The 18,788-nt window shown below is 49.7% G+C and overlaps 1 protein-coding gene across 1 annotated transcript in view; it reads right to left on the bottom strand.

The window, feature by feature from the left end:
- Positions 1–18,788, bottom strand: part of LOC137341277 (ras-related protein Rab-37-like) — a 229,476-nt gene that overhangs the window by 199,341 nt on the left and 11,347 nt on the right. Inside the window, exon 2 of the mRNA XM_068004383.1 lies at positions 2,856–2,966. Within this exon, the coding sequence (XP_067860484.1) occupies positions 2,856–2,966 (111 nt within the window). The remainder of the gene's footprint in view (positions 1–2,855; positions 2,967–18,788) is intronic.

The following is an 18,788-nucleotide window of genomic DNA, read 5'->3' as shown; positions in this document are numbered from 1 at the left end:
GCCTGGTTAGTGCATGGTCCAGTCCGGTTAGTGCAGTCACAGCCTGGTTAGTGCATGGCTCAGCCCGGTTAGTGCTGTCATAGCCTGGTTAGTGCACGGCCCAGCCAAGTTAGTGCACGGCTCAGCCCGGTTAGTGAAGTCACAGCCTGGTTAGTGCAGTCACAGCCTGGTTAGTGCACGGTCCCGCCCAGTTAGTGCAATCACAACCCGGTTAGTGCATGGCCCAACCTAGTTAGTGCACGGTCCAGTCCGGTTAGTGCAGTCACAGCCTGGTTAGTGTAATCACAGCCCAGTTAATGCACAGCATAGTCAGGTTAGTGCAGTCGAAGTCCAGTTAGTGCAGTCACAGCCTGGTTAGTGCACGGCCCAGCCCAGTTAGTGCAATCACTGCCCGGTAGTGCATGGCCAGCCTGGTTAGTGCATGGCCAGCCTGGTTAGTGCATGGCTCAGCCCGGTTAGTGCTGTCATAGCCTGGTTAGTGCATGGTCCAGTCCGGTTAGTGCAGTCACAGCCTGGTTAGTGCATGGCTCAGCCCGGTTAGTGGCTGTCATAGCCTGGTTAGTGCATGGCCAGCCAAGTTAGTGCACGGTCCAGTCTGGTTAGTGCAGTCACAGCCTGGTTAGTGAAATCGCAGCCCGGTTAGTGCAGGAACAGCCCGGATAGTTCAGTCACAGCCAGGTTAGTGCACGGTCCAGCCCTGTTAGTGCAGTCACACCCCGGTAAGTGCATGGCCCAGCCCGGTTAGTGCAGTCACACCCCGGTTAGTGCATGGCCCAGCCTGGTTAGTACGATCTCAGCCCGGTTAGTGCAGTCACAGCCCAGTTAGTGCCGGCTCAGCCCGGTTAGTACAGTCACAGCCTAGTTAGTGTACGGCTCAGCCCGGTTAGTGCTGTCACAGCCTAGTTAGTGCACGGCTCAGCCCGGTTAATGCAGTCACAGCCTGGTTAGTGCAGTCACAGCCTGGTTAGTGCGTGGCACAGCCTCGTTAGTGCCGGCACAGCCTGGTTAGAGCACGGCATAGCCCGGATAGTTCCGTCACATCCTGGTTAGTGCAGTCACAGCCTTGTTAGTGCATGGCCCAGCCCGGTTAGTGCAACACAACCCGGTTAGTGTAATCACAGCTGGTTAGTGCATGGCTCAGCCCTGTTAGTGCAGTTATAGCCTGGTTAGTGCATGGTCCAGCCCGGTTAGTGCAATCACAGCCGGTTAGTGCAGTTATAGCCTGGTTAGTGCATGGTCCAGCCCGGTTAGTGCAATCACAGCCCGGTTAATGCAATCACAGCCCAGTTAGTGCAATCACAGCCCGGTTAATGCAATCACAGCTGGTTAGTGCAAGGCTCAGCCCTGTTAGTGCATTCACATCCCGGTTAGTGCAGTCACAGCCTGGTTAGAGCAGTCACAGCCCGGTTAGTGAAGGCACAGCCCAGTTAGTGCAAGGCCCAGCCCCATTAGTGCAGTCACAGCCCGGTTAGTGCATGGCCCAACCCGGTTAGTGAAGTCACAGCCTGGTTAGTGCATGGCACAGCCCGGTTAGTGCAGTCACAGCCTGGTTAGTGCATGGCACAGCCCGGTTATTGCATGGCACAGCCCGGTTATTGCACGGCCCAGCCCGGTTGGTGCAATCACAGCCCGGTTGGTGCATGGCCCAGCCTGGTTAGTGCTGTCACAGCCCGGTTAGTGCAATCACAGCCCGGTTAGTGCATGGCCCAGCCCGGTTAGTGCATGGTCTAGCCCGGTTAGTGTAATCAGAGCCTGGTTAGTGCATGGCCCAGCCCCGTTAGTGCAATCACAGCCCGGTTAGTGCAGTCACAGTCTGGTTAGTGCATGGCACAGCCTGGTTAGCCTATGCCTCGCACTATAGGTGATGTATGCAGGCGCTGAGACAGGTAAGCAGCAGAGGAGTTAATACAGGAGACTTGGACAAGCTGCAGTAAAGGAGGAGCCGGGTTTCATCGGACCCAGGGCACTGTGCACATATCTAGTGTCTCCCACATAAATACAGCTCAGACACAGGCTCTTGATATAAATATGTGTGTGTGTGCTGAGAATCGATTAAAAACCCTCTCAAGAAAATAATGGGGAGTCTCAAAATCCAGACCCCTCCAAAACATAGGGGATCTCCCAATTAGACTCCTTTTAAAAAGATGGTGGCAGAATCTCTTGCCCACACAGTAGGTAGGAAGGGCCCCTTTTTAAAGAAAGGGATTCACCATTCAGACCCCGTTTATTGAGGTGCCAAAGGAGGTAGACCTTCTTTTCAAGGGAAATGATATTGGGCCCCATCAAACTTCCTCCTTTATAAGGTCTCTCAGGTATTGGATCGCCAACTCTCCAGGATTGTCCTGGGGTCTTCAGTCATTAAAGATTAATCTCCTGGACACTGCAGTGAGCAAACCCGGGAGAAAAATCATAGGATCATTAAAAAAATTGTGTTTTAAAAATTTTTTCTTTGAACACTTTTATTAGTTGGAAAAGTACCGGACATGGGAGAAAATGTCTGTTTGACCGACTGTCAAGAATCATCCAATGGGAAATGAAGAGTCTGTTCGTTTTATGATTGGCCATGGGTGGGTGGGGCATCGCGAGGATGGACATGCTGGTCGACCAATGCCAGGAGCGTGAGGGGGGGGGCGGTTGGCGGCAGGTGGTCATGTGATGACACCACCAGGAACATGTCCAACCAAAGTTGGCAATCCTACTCAGGTATTGCAAGCAACTTCATCAAGATATCAAACCCCAGCCTAATCCTGTGTCTCCTTAGTAGTTGGGGGAGATAGCTGGAACCCCTCTGTGGAAAAGTCTTAGAATATAAGTCAGATAATTAAATAAATAGAAAGCTGTGAGCAGCATCTCACCCTGAAGTCTATCCCGACAGTAGCGATGAAGTTCCCTGCAAGAAAGGCGTGGTCTTTGAACTGGACCAGGAAGCAGGTCTTGCCCACACCAGAATCTCCAATTAACATGACCTATAGTGCGTGCAAAGTCTCATTAGAACCTTCCTTAAACAAGAGAGAGCTCCAACAGTGCATGAAACAGTTATTCAACAGGTCAGTTCAACGCAAGTGATCCAGCAAAGTATTGGGCGATAACCCCTGAGGTCTAAATACCCCTTTACTGCCCCTAGTGCACAAAACAGTATCCAAGGGATTCCGACTAAAGTATCCCCCCCATATCACGCACCAATCCCAAAAGGGAGAGTGGTGACTTAGGCCAGAATTTCCTTGGAGCTGCGGGTAAATGGGGTTTTCCGTCACTTCCGGCCAAGTCATGTCGCCAGAGCGGGAGCGGCTCTGAGGAAATTTCCGGCCTTACTCTTCTCAGGTCTCTTTTAAGCGTCAGCTTCAGCTCAGTGGTAGAACTCTCGCCTCTGAGTCAGAAGGTCTTGGGTTCAAGCCCCACTCCAGAGACTTGAGCACATAATCTAGGCTGATATTCCAGTGCAGCACTGAAGGAATGTTGCATTGTCAGAGGTGCCGAATTTAAATGAGATGTTAAATTGAGGCTCTGTCTCCCCTCTTAGGTGGACACGAAAGATCCCATGGCACTATTCGAAGGAGTGCAGGCAAATTGTCCTGGCCAACATTTATCCCTCAACCAACATCACTAAAACAGATTATCTGGTTATCTCCTTGCTGTTTGTGGGATCTTGCTGTGCGTAAATTGGTTGTCGTGTTTCCTACATTATAACAGTGACGACACTTCAAAAAGTACTTCATTGGCTGCAAACGCTTTGGGACATCCTGAGGATGCGAAAGGCACTATATAAATGCAAATTTGTTCCTTCTTTCTTTCTATATGGTCATTAGGGAACAAGATTGCTTGGAGATGACTCACACTCCAATATATCGTCCCCCGTTGGGAATTCTACGGTCTTCATGGCCTACGAGCGCCTTACAGGACGACTCAGTGGGGGGATCAACAAGTAAACAAGAACAGGCCTTTCTATAGTCTTGTTCAGAGGGAGACATCACAACGTATTTTTCAAATAGCAATGGATGTCGAGTTGGAGGGAAAATGGAATCTCCTCCAGCCCCAAACCCTCCGAGAACTATGCGTTCCTCCAACTCTGGCCTCTTGCGGCTGATTTCTTTCGTTCCTCCATTGACAGCTGTGCCTTCAGCAGCCTAGGCCCTAAGCTCTGGAATTCTCTCCCTAAACTTCTCTGCCTTCCCACCTCTCTCTCCTCCTTTAAGACATTCCTTAAAACCTACCTCACCTATTCTGATATCTCTTATGTGTCAACTTTTGTCTGATAACGCTCTCATGAAGCGCCTTGGGATTTTTTACTATGTTAAAGACGCTATATAAATGCAAGCTTTGATGTTGTTGTTGAAAGTGAAGAGGGTTGGGGTCCAAGACCATGGTTTTCAGAGAATTTGGCGCAAGGTGATGGGAATGGAGTTCCAGGGGATAGGAGTGTACAGACTGGAAGAGTGGCCACCAATGCTGGAGCAGAGAGCTGGAGCAAGGGAAGGACTGACAAGTTTGGTTGCCATGGCACTACTTCCGGTTCTAATGGTTCCACTGTACAGCCACTCAGAGTGCACACCTGGTCTGTCACAAACATCTTATTGAAGTGAAACTTCTCAACGCTTTTTTTACCTGAACACATCCCTTGAGGCACTGCCTGAACTGCATATGTGACCCAAATAATAGAAAATATTGATGCTGCTTCACCATGGCAATCATGTAGACGCCGAGTGTTACACCAGTTTAACACCATCACTGAACCCAACAACACCACGTAATCCACTACAACATCCTCTTCCCAACATATCGTGTTGCACTGTGACATCCCCCTTTAACTGCTAACTTTACACGATACAGAATAGACACGGCAGAGGAGAGCAGGAGAATGAGCTCCTGAGTGTACTGTGCAATCAAGAGGCCTCTGTCTGTGCCCCAAATCCTTCACCATTTGATGGAGCCTTGGAGAGGGTGCAGAGGGAATTTACTGGAATGATACCAGGGATGAGGGACTTCAGTTATGTGGAGAGACTGGAGAAGCTGGGGTTGTTCTCCTCAGAGCAGAGAAGGTTAAGGGGAGATTTAATCGAGGTGTTCAAAATTATGAGGGGTTTTGATAGAACAAATAAGGAGAAACTATTTCCACTGGCAGGAGGGTCGGTAACCAAAGGATTTAAGATAATTGACAAAAGAACCAGAGGGGAGATGAGGAGAAGTTTTTATACGCAGGGAGTTGTTATGATCTGGAATGCGCTGCCTGAAAGGGAGGTGGAAGCAGATACAATAATAACTTTCAAAAGGGAATTGGATAAATAGTTGACTTGGGAAAAGTTACAGGGCAATGGGGAAAGGGCAGGGGAATGGGACTAATTGGATAGTCCTTTCAAAGAGCAGGCACAGGCATGATGGACCCAATGAGATAGGGGCTCAGATACAGTCCTGCTCTCCCTAGCACCTGGAGAACGCCCCCTTTACTTTGCCCTGGGGTTTACCCATTGAGGTGGAGCAATGGTACCCCAAGAAGCTGGCAGTGGGCCTTGCACCTGAACATCCCCCACCACCCCCAGATCAGAGGGGGCTAGGCAGCAAGGTTTAAAGGGAAACCACCTACTTTGTTGTAAAGTGACCTGTTGGACCTTCAGGGCCCAGAGGCCAAGAGGCCTTCTAACGACTGGTCTCTAACAGCAGCCTGGCCTGCAGCTGCACTCTTGATTTCACCCCAGATTCCCAGTGCAAGGGCCTACTGAGATTAGGCAGCTTGGTGCTAATAGGGAGGGAGAAGCAACATTGGGGCCATGTCCTTCTGTCTTTCAACATTCCCTGGAACACGTCAGCGGCACCTTCAGAATCCCATCTGGACTCTAGAAGATTCGATCATTTAAAAAAAATTGATCCAGTGGCCAACTAGCTCAATTGCTAAATTTAAATCTGAGATAGATAGCTTTTTGGCAATCAAAGGTATTAAGGGATATGGGCCAAAGGCGGGTATATGGAGTTAGATCACAGATCAGCCATGATCTTATCAAATGGCGGAGCAGGCACGTGGGGCTGAATGGCCTACTCCTGTTCCTATGTTCCGATGTTTCCTATGTTCCTAACTCAAACGTGCATGAATTTCTCCGTAACCGGGGGTTCCACAGCAGATCCTGTCGCTTTTGGTGCAATCAGTCTCAACTAATACATTTTTAAGCCATTCCCAAAAGGTTACTGGCCGTATTTTTTTAAAAATAAGATATGAGCCTAGAAATTTGGGCGGACCCACTTTTGGGCGAGCTGGGTGGGCGGGAGGGGACAGGAATCAATCCCTGCACCTGAACGATGAGGCTCGAGGCCTCCTGGATATTGGGCCTTGGGCCTCATTTCCATGGAGCCCGCGAAACGCAATCGAAGATTTGGCCACTGCTGGCGTCGCAGTGGCCCTCAGGTAACTGAGGAGGGGGGGTCGACCAGGAAGGGGGTGCAGTGGCTGGGTTGGGGGTGAGGTGGAGAGAGGCCTCAGAGCAAACCAATCTTGCAGTAGGGGCCTCAAACAAGTGATAAGCCGCTGATTTGCATATGCCGAAGGCCTTACGCCTGTTTCAGGCTTGGACACCGCACGCCGATCTTTGGGCCTTTACCAATATGGCGGGTGGTGCACTTCCGGCTCATGAGCGTGCGCTTTCTGCCCGCCATATTGGAGGCTTCAGAGGCCATTTAGCGCCCGAATTTCTAGGCCATAGTCCATTACCCTATCAGAGCCCATGGGAGCCACAAGGCACAGAACGAGCGACCATGATGTGTTGGGCTGCGTCACATATTGCATTTCCCTACCGGTTCTGGCCCAAAAATGGCTGAATGCGTGAGCGCTTGCTCTAAGTATGTCAACGGATACTCAGCCCCTCCACCCTCAAGAGGCCTGTTCAGATCAATTCCATTTCGAGGCTAGCAGGGAGGATAGCAAGGTCTGTGAACAATCATTAGTAGCGTCTGCTTAGCCCAGCCCAGTATGGAGACTGAGTGTCACTGTGGGTCCGCTCTTACGCAACAACACCTAGAATCACAGAAATTGCAGCACAGAAGGAGGCCATTCGGCCCTTCGCACCAGTGCTGGTGCTAGCTCTTCAACCAGGGTTGTCTATTCCAATCCTGCCCTTTCCCTGTATCTTTTTATATTTTTCCATGTTCAATGACGTTCTAGTCTCTGCCTCATTAGCTACTTGTAATAAAGCATTTTCCTGTCGTAATAACCCTCTGTGTGAAAACACTACTTCTCACTTCCCCCTTCATTCTTCTTCAGTTTGTGCCTCCTTGTTGCCAATTCACCAACCAGTGGAAACAATTTTTCAATATTTAATCTTTCAGAACCTTTTCTAATTTTGAAAACCTTTATTTGGTTCCTATGAACTTTCTCTGTTCCAATGGAAAAAATGACCCCATTTTGCAAACCTTTCTTGATAAATACAACCTCTCGTTCCTGGTCTCGTTCTAGTGAATCTTCCCTGTCCCCTTTCCATGGCTCGAATATCTATAATAGGGTGCCCAGAGCTGAATTGAATAAATCTGGTCATTCGTGGGCTGGCACCAGAAAACTGACCATGAAAACTGTCGGTTCACTGATGTCTTTCAGGGGAGGGAACCCACCATCCTGGCCTCCATGTGACTCCTCGCGGACTGGAAGGTCCCAGGTTCTACCATGAGTCTGTTCTGAATGAGCTGATCTTGGTTGAACAGCACTGACCTCAGTTCCCCTGGGTTAGGGAAACGGTGTGTGGTTGGGGGGAACTCACAGGATTCTTGCTTCTGATCATTGGCCAGTGACTCTTGCTGGAAAGTGTGCGTGCGACTGGGTGCCAGGTGGGGGCAGCATCGGGCTCGGCTGTAATGCCCTCCACACAGTGGTTGAACAGCCGTTTGGCGCTCACATGGGTGAAGTACCACAGCCCGGAAGGTGGGGTGGGCACCGAGTGTGCAGCCGATCAGAAAGGTCCAGGTCCGATGCAGGTTAATGCAGCTCTGTGTTTGAGTGAATGCCTGAATCGTGAGTCACAATGGTGCCAGTGGGCACCGCTTGCCATATTACTTGGGTCGGTAACTCCTTCAACAATGGGAGGCAGGCACGGAAAACCCCAGCGCACTCACCAGCTTAGGAACATAGAAACAGGAGCAATCAGCCCCTCGAGCCAGCTCTGCCATTCCATTAGATCATGGCTGATCAGTACCTCAACCCCATTTACGCCTCTTTGATCTATATCCCTTGATAACCTTCCTAGCAAAAATCTATCAATTTCAGCCTTGAAAGCTCCAATAGTCCCCCAGCATCCACAACCGTTTGGGGGCAAGAGTTCCAAATTTCTTCTACACCTTGTATGAAGAAATGCTTCTTGATTTTCCCTCCTGAACGGCCGAGCTCTAATTTTAAGATCATGTCCCATTGTTTTTGATTCTCCCACCAGAGGAAATAATTTCTATCGACCCTACTGAATCCTTTTAACATTTTAAACATGTCGATTAGATGACCCCTTAATCTTCTAGTCTATGCAACTCCTGTACTCAAAATTTAACCCTTTTAGCCCCGGTATCATTCTGGTGAATCTGCGCTGCACCCCCTCCAAGGCCAATATATCCTTCCTGAGGTGCGGTGCCCAGAACTGAACGTAGTACTCCAGATGGGGTCTGACCAAGGATCTATACAACTGAAATGTCACTTCTTCCACTTTGCATTTCAGCCCCCTTGAGATAAAGGCCAACGTTCAATTAGCCTCTTTGATTCCGTTTTTTAAAAAATTCGTTCACGGGATGTGGGCGTCGCTGGCAAGGCCGGCATTTATTGCCCATCCCTAATTGCCCTCGAGAAGGTGGTGGTGAGCCGCCTTCTTGAACCGCTGCAGTCCGTGTGGTGACGGTTCTCCCACAGTGCTGTTAGGAAGGGAGTTCCAGGATTTTGACCCAGCGACGATGAAGGAACGGCGATATATTTCCAAGTCGGGATGGTGTGTGACTTGGAGGGGAACGTGCAGGTGGTGTTGTTCCCATGCGCCTGCTGCCCTTGTCCTTCTAGGTGGTAGAGGTCGCGGGTTTGGGAGGTGCTGTCGAAGAAGCCTTGGCGAGTTGCTGCAGTGCATCCTGTGGATGGTGCACACTGCAGCCACAGTGCGCCGGTGGTGAAGGGAGTGAATGTTTAGGGTGGTGGATGGGGTGCCAATCAAGCGGGCTGCTTTATCTTGTATGGTGTCGAGCTTCTTGAGTGTTGTTGGAGCTGCACTCATCCAGGCAAGTGGAGAGTATTCCATCACACTCCTGACTTGTGCCTTGTAGATGGTGGAAAGGCTTTGGGGAGTCAGGAGGTGAGTCACTCGCCGCAGAATACCCAGCCTCTGACCTGCTCTCGTAGCCACAGTATTTATATGGCTGGTCCAGTTAAGTTTCTGGTCAATGGTGACCCCCAGGATGTTGATGGTGGGGGATTCGGCGATGGTAATGCCGTTGAATGTCAAGGGGAGGTGGTTAGACTCTCTCTTGTTGGAGATGGTCATTGCCTGGCACTTATCTGGCGCGAATGTTACTTGCCACTTATCAGCCCAAGCCTGGATGTTGTCCAGGTCTTGCTGCATGCAGGCTCGGACTGCTTCATTGTCTGAGGGGTTGCGAATGGAACTGAACACTGTGCAGTCATCAGCGAACATCCCCATTTCTGACCTAATGATGGAGGGAAGGTCATTGATGAAGCAGCTGAAGATGGTTGGGCCTAGGACACTGCCCTGAGGAACTCCTGCAGCAATGCCCTGGGGCTGAGATGATTGGCCTCCAACAACCACTACCATCTTCCTTTGTGCTAGGTATGACTCCAGCCACTGGAGAGTTTTCCCCCTGATTCCCATTGACTTCAATTTTACTAGGGCTCCTTGGTGCCACACTCGGTCAAATGCTGCCTTGATGTCAAGGGCAGTCACTCTCACCTCACCTCTGGAATTCAGCTCTTTTGTCCATGCTTGGACCAAGGCTGTAATGAGGTCTGGAGCCGAGTGGTCCTGGCGGAACCCAAACTGAGCATCGGTGAGCAGGTTATTGGTGAGTAAGTGCTGCTTGATAGCACTGTCGACGACACCTTCCATCACTTTGCTGATGATTGAGAGTAGACTGATGGGGCGGTAATTGGCCGAATTGGATTTGTCCTGCTTTTTGTGGACAGGACATACCTGGGCAATTTTCCACATTGTCGGGTGGATGCCAGTGTTGTAGCTGTACTGGAACAGCTTGGCTAGAGGCGCAGCTAGTTCTGGAGCACAAGTCTTCAGCACTACAGCTGGGATGTTGTCAGGGCCCATAGCCTTTGCTGTATCCAGTGCACTCAGCCGTTTCTTGATATCACGTGGAGTGAATCGAATTGGCCGAAGACTGGCTTCCGTGATGGTGGGGATATCGGGAGGAGGCTGAGATGGATTATCCACTCAGCACTTCTGGCTGAAGATGGTTGCAAACGCTTCAGCCTTGTCTTTTGCACTCACGTGCTGGACTCCGCCATCATTGAGGATGGGGATGTTTGCAGAGCCTCCTCCTCCCGTTAGTTGTTTAATTGTCCACCACCATTCACGACTGGATGTGGCAGGACTGCAGAGCTTTGATCTGATCCGTTGGTTGTGGAATCGCTTAGCTCTGTCTATAACATGTTGCTTCCGCTGTTTAGCATGCATGTAGTCCTGAGTTGTAGCTTCACCAGGTTGGCACCTCATTTTTAGGTACGCCTGGTGCTGCTCCTGGCATGCTCTTCTACACTCCTCATTGAACCAGGGTTGATCCCCTGGCTTGTTGGTAATGGTAGAGTGAGGAATATGCCGGGCCATGAGGTTACATATTGTGGTGGAATACAATTCTGCTGCTGCTGATGGCCCACAGTGCCTCATGGATGCCCAGTTTTGAGCTGCTCGATCTGTTCTGAATCTATCCCATTTAGCACGGTGGTAGTGCCACACAACACGTTGGATGGTGTCCTCAGTGCGAAGACGGGATTTCATCTCCGCGAGGACTGTTCGGTGGTCACTCCTACCAATACTGTCATGGACAGATGCATTTGGTGAGGACGAGGTCAAGTAAGTTTTTCCCTTGTGTTGGTTCGCTCACCACCTGCCGCAGGCCCAGTCTGGCAGCTATGTCCTTCAGGACTCGGCCAGCTCGGTCAGTAGTGGTGCTACCGAGCCACTCTTGGTGATGGACATTGAAGTCCCCCACCCAGAGTACATTTTGTGCCCTTGCTACCCTCAGTGCTTCCTCCAAGTGGTGTTCAACATGGAGGAGGACTGATTCATCAGCTGAGGGAGGGCGGTAGGTGGTAATCAGCAGGAGGTTTCCTTGCCCATGTTTGACCTGATGCCATGAGATTTCATGGGGTCCAGAGTCAATGTTGAGGACTCCCAGGGCTATTCCCTCCTGACTGTATATCACTGTACCGCCACCTCTGGTGGGTCTGTCCTGCCGGTGGGACAGGACATACCCAGGGATGGTGATGGAAGAGTCTGGGACGTTGGCTGACAGATATGATTCTGTGAGTATGGCTATGTCAGGCTGTTGCTTGACTAGTCTGTGGGACAGCTCTCCCAATTTTGGCACAAGTCCCCAGATGTTAGTAAGGAGACCTTGCAGGGTCGACTGGGCTTGGTGTTTTGCCGTTGTCGTGTCCGGTGCCTCGTGGTCCGATGCCGGGTGGTCCGTCCGGTTTTATTCTTATTATGACTTTTCGTAGCGAGATTTTACAACTGAGTGGCTTGCTGGGCCATTTCAGAGGGCAATTAAGAATCAACCACATTGCTGTGGATCTGGAGTCACATATCGGCCAGACCGGGTAAGGGCGGCAGGCTTCCTTCCCTAAAGGACATTCGTGAACCAGATGGGTTTTTATGACAATCCGGTAGTTTCATGGCTATCATTACTGATACTAGCATTTTAATTCCAGATTTTTTTATTTAATTAATTGAATTTAATTAATTAATTGAATTTAAATTCGCCAGCTGCCGTGGCAGGATTTGAACTCATGACTCTGGATTTTAGTCCAGGCCTCTGGATTACTAGCCCAGTAACATAACCACTATGCTACCGTACCCGGTAGCATAGTGGCAGCCTCGCGATACCCAACCACAGGACAAGAAAGGTGAGGAGAGGCCACCAGGCCCACCAATGCTCAACCCACCATCAGACAGTGTGACCACGTGCCCCCCCTCCCCCACTCCCCAAGTGTTGGGAGCGCTGACTCCTGGCCGGGGTTGGGGAGGGCAGCAAGGCGTGGGCAGTGTCAGCAAAGACCCATAGAGACTGAGGCCAACTGCAGGAGAAACTGGGAACTTGGTTCCTCGACTCCGATACTCGTCATCATCCGAATCTTTTGCGTGCGAGTGGGGGAGATTTCTCCTGATCATTACCGCGAAAGAAATGGTCGACCCATTAAAAGTAATGGGCACAAGAGACCTTCCCCGCATCGTGAACCAAACACGTCACTGAGGAGTTCAAACCGAGACACGGATCTGAAGCGACGCTCGTGTTGAAGAGAAAATGAAAGGGGGCGTGACAGCAAAGGGTCAGTTAAAAATAGACGGTGGAACACGAGTAATAAAAGCCAATTTTGCGTGTAATTGGGCAAAGAGTGATTGGGTACTGAAGCAAACAGTTAGCTCTTAAATGCTGATCAGTACAACGTATAAAGCTTTCAATCAGCTCGCTGCTGCAACGTAACAGAAATATTACAAAACATTTCATCCCATTGCACCTTCCATCCATTACCAACCCATCTATTGCCAGAGATCAGCTTTGCCAAGTACTGACTCCTACCCCATGTACTAAAGTCTGTCTGCTCCCTCACACAAGTTTGGAGAACGGTGAACGAGTGCCCAAAGATTAATTCCCTACACTTTGCAACAGATTTCCTACAAGTTACAACATTTAGTGTAGTACAGGTGTAACTGAAAAAGCATTAAACTTCTGCCTGAAGGCAATCCAGAGCTGCTACTCTGTTCAGAAGAGCATTCATTGAAGGGAGAGCTAATAAGCTACATGCCAAGCTACAAAACGAGCAAAAGCTGACAGACAGCCTGAAATAAAACTGATAGGACCTCGAAAAGAAAGACTTACAACACCTTTCACGGCCTCAGGACATCCCAAAGCGCTTTACAGCCAAGTACTTTTGAAGTGTAGTCACTGTTGTAATGTAGGAAATGCGGCAGTCAATTTGCACACAGCAAGATCCCACAAACAGCAATATGGTAATGATAAGATAATCTGTTTTAGTGATGTTGCTTGAGGGACAAATATTGGCCAGGACACTGGGGAGAGCTCTGGGAATAGGCCTTGTGACAATGGAATGCGAGAAGTTAGACTGAAGGTGTAGTGGGACATGGGTTTGCCATAAGTGGAGCTGCAGGAAATGACATTCCATCACTTTTATTGCAGGGGGAGGTGGGGACAAACCTAGGCCTCAATTTTCAGAGGAGGCGTGGGATGCGGGGGACGATCCCCATCACCGGCTCATACCTGGAAATTGACCCCTCCAAAATACCCAAGGGTGTATTTCGCAGCAGTGGTGTGTTTAGGAATTACTGATGGGAACACGAGTGCTGAGAATGTAAGATTTGTATTTTAAGGAGACCTGGCATCAACCTTCCTCCCCCGTAGAAAACATTTTACATTTTTGTTGCTGAGTTTTATAGCAATTTAGATCCTACTCTAACTCAAAGCAAAAATTATTTCCTTTGGAATGTGTGGCAAAATGGATTTTTGCCTTGGTTGAATTTTTTTTTGACTTGTATAATATTTCGGTCCTGCTAGATTCAGCATGTAAGGATTCAAATCCCAACACAGCACACAAGTGTCCTATTTGAACAGTGAGCCAGCAGATTTTCCTCAGGAGGGTCCTGGCCTTTGGCCGGCTTGCAGACCACCGAGCGGGATCAGTGCTGTCGGCGAGTTCACCTCATGATGCAGTTGCGCGCCATGATGCAAGCTCGCTGATGCACGGGACGGGCTCGGTGCCAGCTTGGATTTGCTGTGTTGAGGCAAGGCACATAAAAGCTGACCGTGACTGTTGTGGGTATCTGAATGTAGGCTTCACTTTACTGAGTGAACACAGGAGAGTCCCGCAGACTGGGAGCTGGTCAAACGCCCATGTAAACGTGCCTTTAGAGTACAAGCTTGATGATTCCACTTTGAAACAAAGCTTCACATCAATAGTTCAAGTTTCATGCTGTACACGTCTTAAATATTAAATTCTCTGTATCTGATCCGTGCTGTACCTGCCCTGGAAGTGTTTGATGGGACAGTGTAGAGGGAGATTTACTCTGTATCTAACCTGTGCTGTACCTGCCTTGGGGGTGTTTGATGGGACAGTGTAGAGGGAGCTTTACCCTGTATCTGATCCGTGCTGTACCTGCCCTGGAAGTGTTTGATGGGACAGTGTAGAGGGAGCTTTACTCTGTATCTGTTCTGTGCTATACCTGCCCTGGGAGTGTCTGAGGCTGACACTGGGTGTAAACATGCTCTCGTCCTGTGCTCACAATCTAAGTTAAATATCTTGCTAACATCGACATTATCTGCTCCTCTCAGCATTAAAAAAACCTGCTTCATGTCCCCTCTCACTCCTCTTTTCTCCACTGAAGATGAGTTCAGTTGAGTGTGTCTCTCTTTGTAGGAAGTGTCCACAGTTCCAGAATGTTTGGGACATTTTACTACGTTAAAGGCACTATGTAAATGCAAGTTGTTGTTGTTCTGATGGAACCATGTCTCCGAGCTACTGATCGAGACCCCTTGCCAGGCAATGACATCACTTTGCCGCTGGATGGTTTTTGGTGAAATGACATCGCTGAGGACTGAAACTTTTGGGAGACAATAAACCAGATCCCCACACTTACATTGCTGAATCCAAACACTTATCCCAGCAGTAGGGTCAAAAATCCATGAGAATGTGTGTCTGCAACTCTGCTGCCAGGATACGGAGGTCACATTTAATGGCGTAAAGTCAGGGAGCTGTCTTACAGATGTCAATTTTTTCCCATTCTCAGGATGTGGGCATCGCTGGCAAGGCTGGCACTTATTGCCCATCCCCAGTTGCCCTGACAACTGAGTGACTTGCTGGGCCACTTCAAGGGACTGTTAGGAGTTGGCCACATTGGTGCAGGACTGCAGTCACGTATCGGCCAGACTGGGTAAGGATGGCAGACTTCCTTCCCTAAAGGACATTGGTAAATCAATTGGGTTTTTACCACAATCATGGTCATGGTCGCATCTTTTCATTTCCAGATTTTTTTCTTCTTATTTTTTAACTGAATGTAAATTGTCAAACTGCACTGGTGGGATTTGAACTCACGTTCTCTGGATTTGTTGGTCCAGTTTAGGACTGGGGATGAGCGAGGGACCACCAATTTGCCCATTGTGCCTTTCAACAGGTTCATAATGGTACTGGAGAGGCTGATTTCACAAAATTGTGCTCCTGGTGGGGAGCCTTGCTAGTCAGGAGCATGAATCGGATTCGTGGGTGCAATCCCCAGAAATTTCGTCCATTTATGGCTGGAAAATCACAGGTAATGTTTCTGTGACAACCCAGTCAACACTGCACCATCCCAAATACCCCACCCCAAATACCCCACCCCAAATACCCCACCCCAAATACCCCAACGCAAATACCCCACCCCACACTGCACCATTCCAAATACCCCACCCCAAATACCCCACCCCAAATACCCCAACGCAAATACCCCACCCCACACTGCATCACCCCAAAAAACCCACCCCAAATACCCCACCCCACACTGCACCATCCCAAATACCCCACCCCAAATACCCCAACGCAAATACCCCACCCCACACTGCATCACCCCAAAAACCCCACCCAAAATACCCCACCCAACACTGCACCACCCCAAATACCCACCCCCCCACACTGCACCATCCCAAATACCCCACCCCAAATACCCCACCCCAAATACCCCACCCCACACTGCACCATCCCAAATACCCCACCCCAAATACCCCACCCCAAATACCCCAACCCACACTGCACCACCTCAAATACCCCCCCACACTGCACCATCCCAAATACCCCACCTCAAATACCCCCCCACACTGCACCATCCCAAATACCCCACCCCAAATACCCCACCCCAAATACCCCAACCCACACTGCACCACCTCAAATACCCCCCACACTGCACCATCCCAAATACCCCACCTCAAATACCCCCCCACACTGCACCATCCCAAATACCCCACCCCAAATACCCCACCCCACACTGCATCACCCCACACTGCATCACCCAAAATAGGATACGGTAGCATAGTGGTTATGTTACTGGACTAGTAATTCAGAGACATGTGTTCAAATCCCGCCATGGTAGCTAGGGAATTTAAATTGAATTAATTTTTAAAAATCTGGAATTAAAAAACTAGTATCAGTAATGGTGGCCATGAAACTATCGGATTGTCGTAAAAACTCACTAATGTCCTTTAGGGAAGGAAACCTGCCGTCCTTACCCGGTCTGGCCCATATGTGACTCCAGACCCACAGCAATGTGGTCGATTCTTAATTCCCCTTTGAGAATGGTCCAGCAAGCCACTCAGTTGTACAATCTCGCTAAATGAAAGTTACAATAAGAATAAAACCGGATGGACCACTAGGCACCGCACACGACAAAGGCGAAACCAAGCCCAGTCGACCCTGCAAAGTCCTCCTCACTAACATCTGGGGAATTGTGCCAAAATTGGGAGAGCTGTCCCACAAACTAGTTAAGCAACAGCCTGACATAGCCATACTTACAGAATCATACCTTTCAGCCAACGTCCCAGACTCTTCCATCACCATCCCTGGGTATGTTCTGTCCCACCAGAGGTGGCGGTACAGTGATATACAGTCGGGAGGGAGGGGCCCTGGGAGTCCTCAACATTGACTCCGGACCCCATGAAATCTCATGGCATCAGGTCAAACATGGGCAAGGAAACCTCCTCCTGATGACCACCTACCGTCCTCCCTCAACTGATCAATCAGTCCTCCTCCATGTTGAGCACCACTTGGAGGAAGCACTGAGAATAGAAAGGGCCCAGAATGTACTCTGGGTGGGGGACTTCAATGTCCATCACCAAGAGTGGCTCGGTAGCACCGCTACTGACCGAGCTGGCCGAGTCCTGAAGGACATAACAGCTAGACTGGGCCTGCGGCAGGTGGTGAGCGAACCAACACAAGGGAAAAACTCACTTGACCGCGTCTACCAATCCACCTGTTGCAGATGCATCTGTCCATGACAGTATTGGTAGGAGTGACCAACGCACAGTCCTCGTGGAGATGAAGTCCTATCTTCGCACTGAGAACACCATTCAACGTGTAGTGTGGCACTATCACCGTGCTAAATGGGATAGATTCAGAACAGATCTAGCAGCTCAAAACTGGGCATCCATGAGGCGCTGTGGGCCATCAGCAGCAGCAGAATTGTATTCCAGCACAATCTGTAACCTCATGGCCTGGCATATCCCTCACTCTACCATGACCAACAAGCCAGGGGATCAACCCTGGTTCAATGAGGAGTGTAGAAGAGCATGCCAGGAGCAGCACCAGGTGTACCTAAAAATGAGGTGCCAACCTGGTGAAGCTACAACTCAGGACTACATGCATGCTAAACAGCGGAAGCAACATGCTATAGACAGAGCTAAGCGATTCCACAACCAACGGATCAGATCAAAGCTCTGCAGTCCTGCCACATCCAGTCGTGAATGGTGGTGGACAATTAAACAACTAACGGGAGGAGGAGGCTCTGTAAACATCCCCATCCTCAATGATGGCGGAGTCCAGCACGTGAGTGCAAAAGACAAGGCTGAAGCGTTTGCAACCATCTTCAGCCTGAAGTGCTGAGTGGATGATCCATCTCGGCCTCCTCCCGATATCCCCACCATCACAGAGGTCAGTCTTCAGACAATTCGATTCACTCCACGTGATATCAAGAAACAGCTGAGTGCGCTGGATACAGCAAAGGCTATGGGCCCCGACAACATCCCGGCTGTAGTGCTGAAGACTTGTGCTCCAGAACTAGCCGTACCTCTAGCCAAGCTGTTCCAGTACAGCTACAACACTGGCATCTTCCCGACAATGTGGAAAATTAGCCTGGTATGTCCTTTCCACAAAAAGCAGGACAAATCCAATCAGGCCAATTACCGCCCCATCAGCCTACTCTCAATCATCAGCAAAGTGATGGAAGGTGTCGTCGACAGTGCTATCAAGCAGCACTTACTCACCAATAACCTGCTCACCGATGCTCAGTTTGGGTTCCGCCAGAACCACTCGGCTCCAGACGTCATTACAGCTTTGGTCCGAACATGGACAAAAGAGCTGAATTCCAGAGGTGAGGTGAGAGTGACTGCCCTTGACATCAAGGCAGCATTTGACCGAGTGTGGCACCAAGGAGCCCGAGTAAAATTGAAGTCAATGGGAACCAGGGGGAAAACTCTCCAGTGGCTGGAGTCATATCTAGCACAAAGGAAGATGGTAGTGGTTGTTGGATGCCAATCATTTCAGCCCCAGGACATTGCTGCAGGAGTTCCTCAGGGCAGTGTCCTAGGCCCAACCATCTTCAGCTGCTTCATCAATGACCTTCCTTCCACCATAAGGTCAGAAATGGGGATGTACGCTGATGATTGCATAGTGTTCAGTTCCATTCACAATCCCTCAGATAATGAAGCAGTCCGTGCCCGCATGCAGCAAGACCTGGACAACATCCAGGCTTGGGCTGATAAGTGGCAAGTAACATTCTCACCAGACAAATGGCAGGCAATGAACTTCTCCAAAAAGAGAGAGTTTAACCACCTCCCCTTGACATTCAACA

The sequence above is a fragment of the Heptranchias perlo genome, chromosome 23 (genome assembly GCF_035084215.1).
Source record: "Heptranchias perlo isolate sHepPer1 chromosome 23, sHepPer1.hap1, whole genome shotgun sequence".
NCBI lineage: Eukaryota > Metazoa > Chordata > Chondrichthyes > Hexanchiformes > Hexanchidae > Heptranchias > Heptranchias perlo.
The sequence above is the reverse complement of the archived record's forward strand: the minus strand, read 5'-3'. Positions and strand labels throughout refer to the sequence as shown.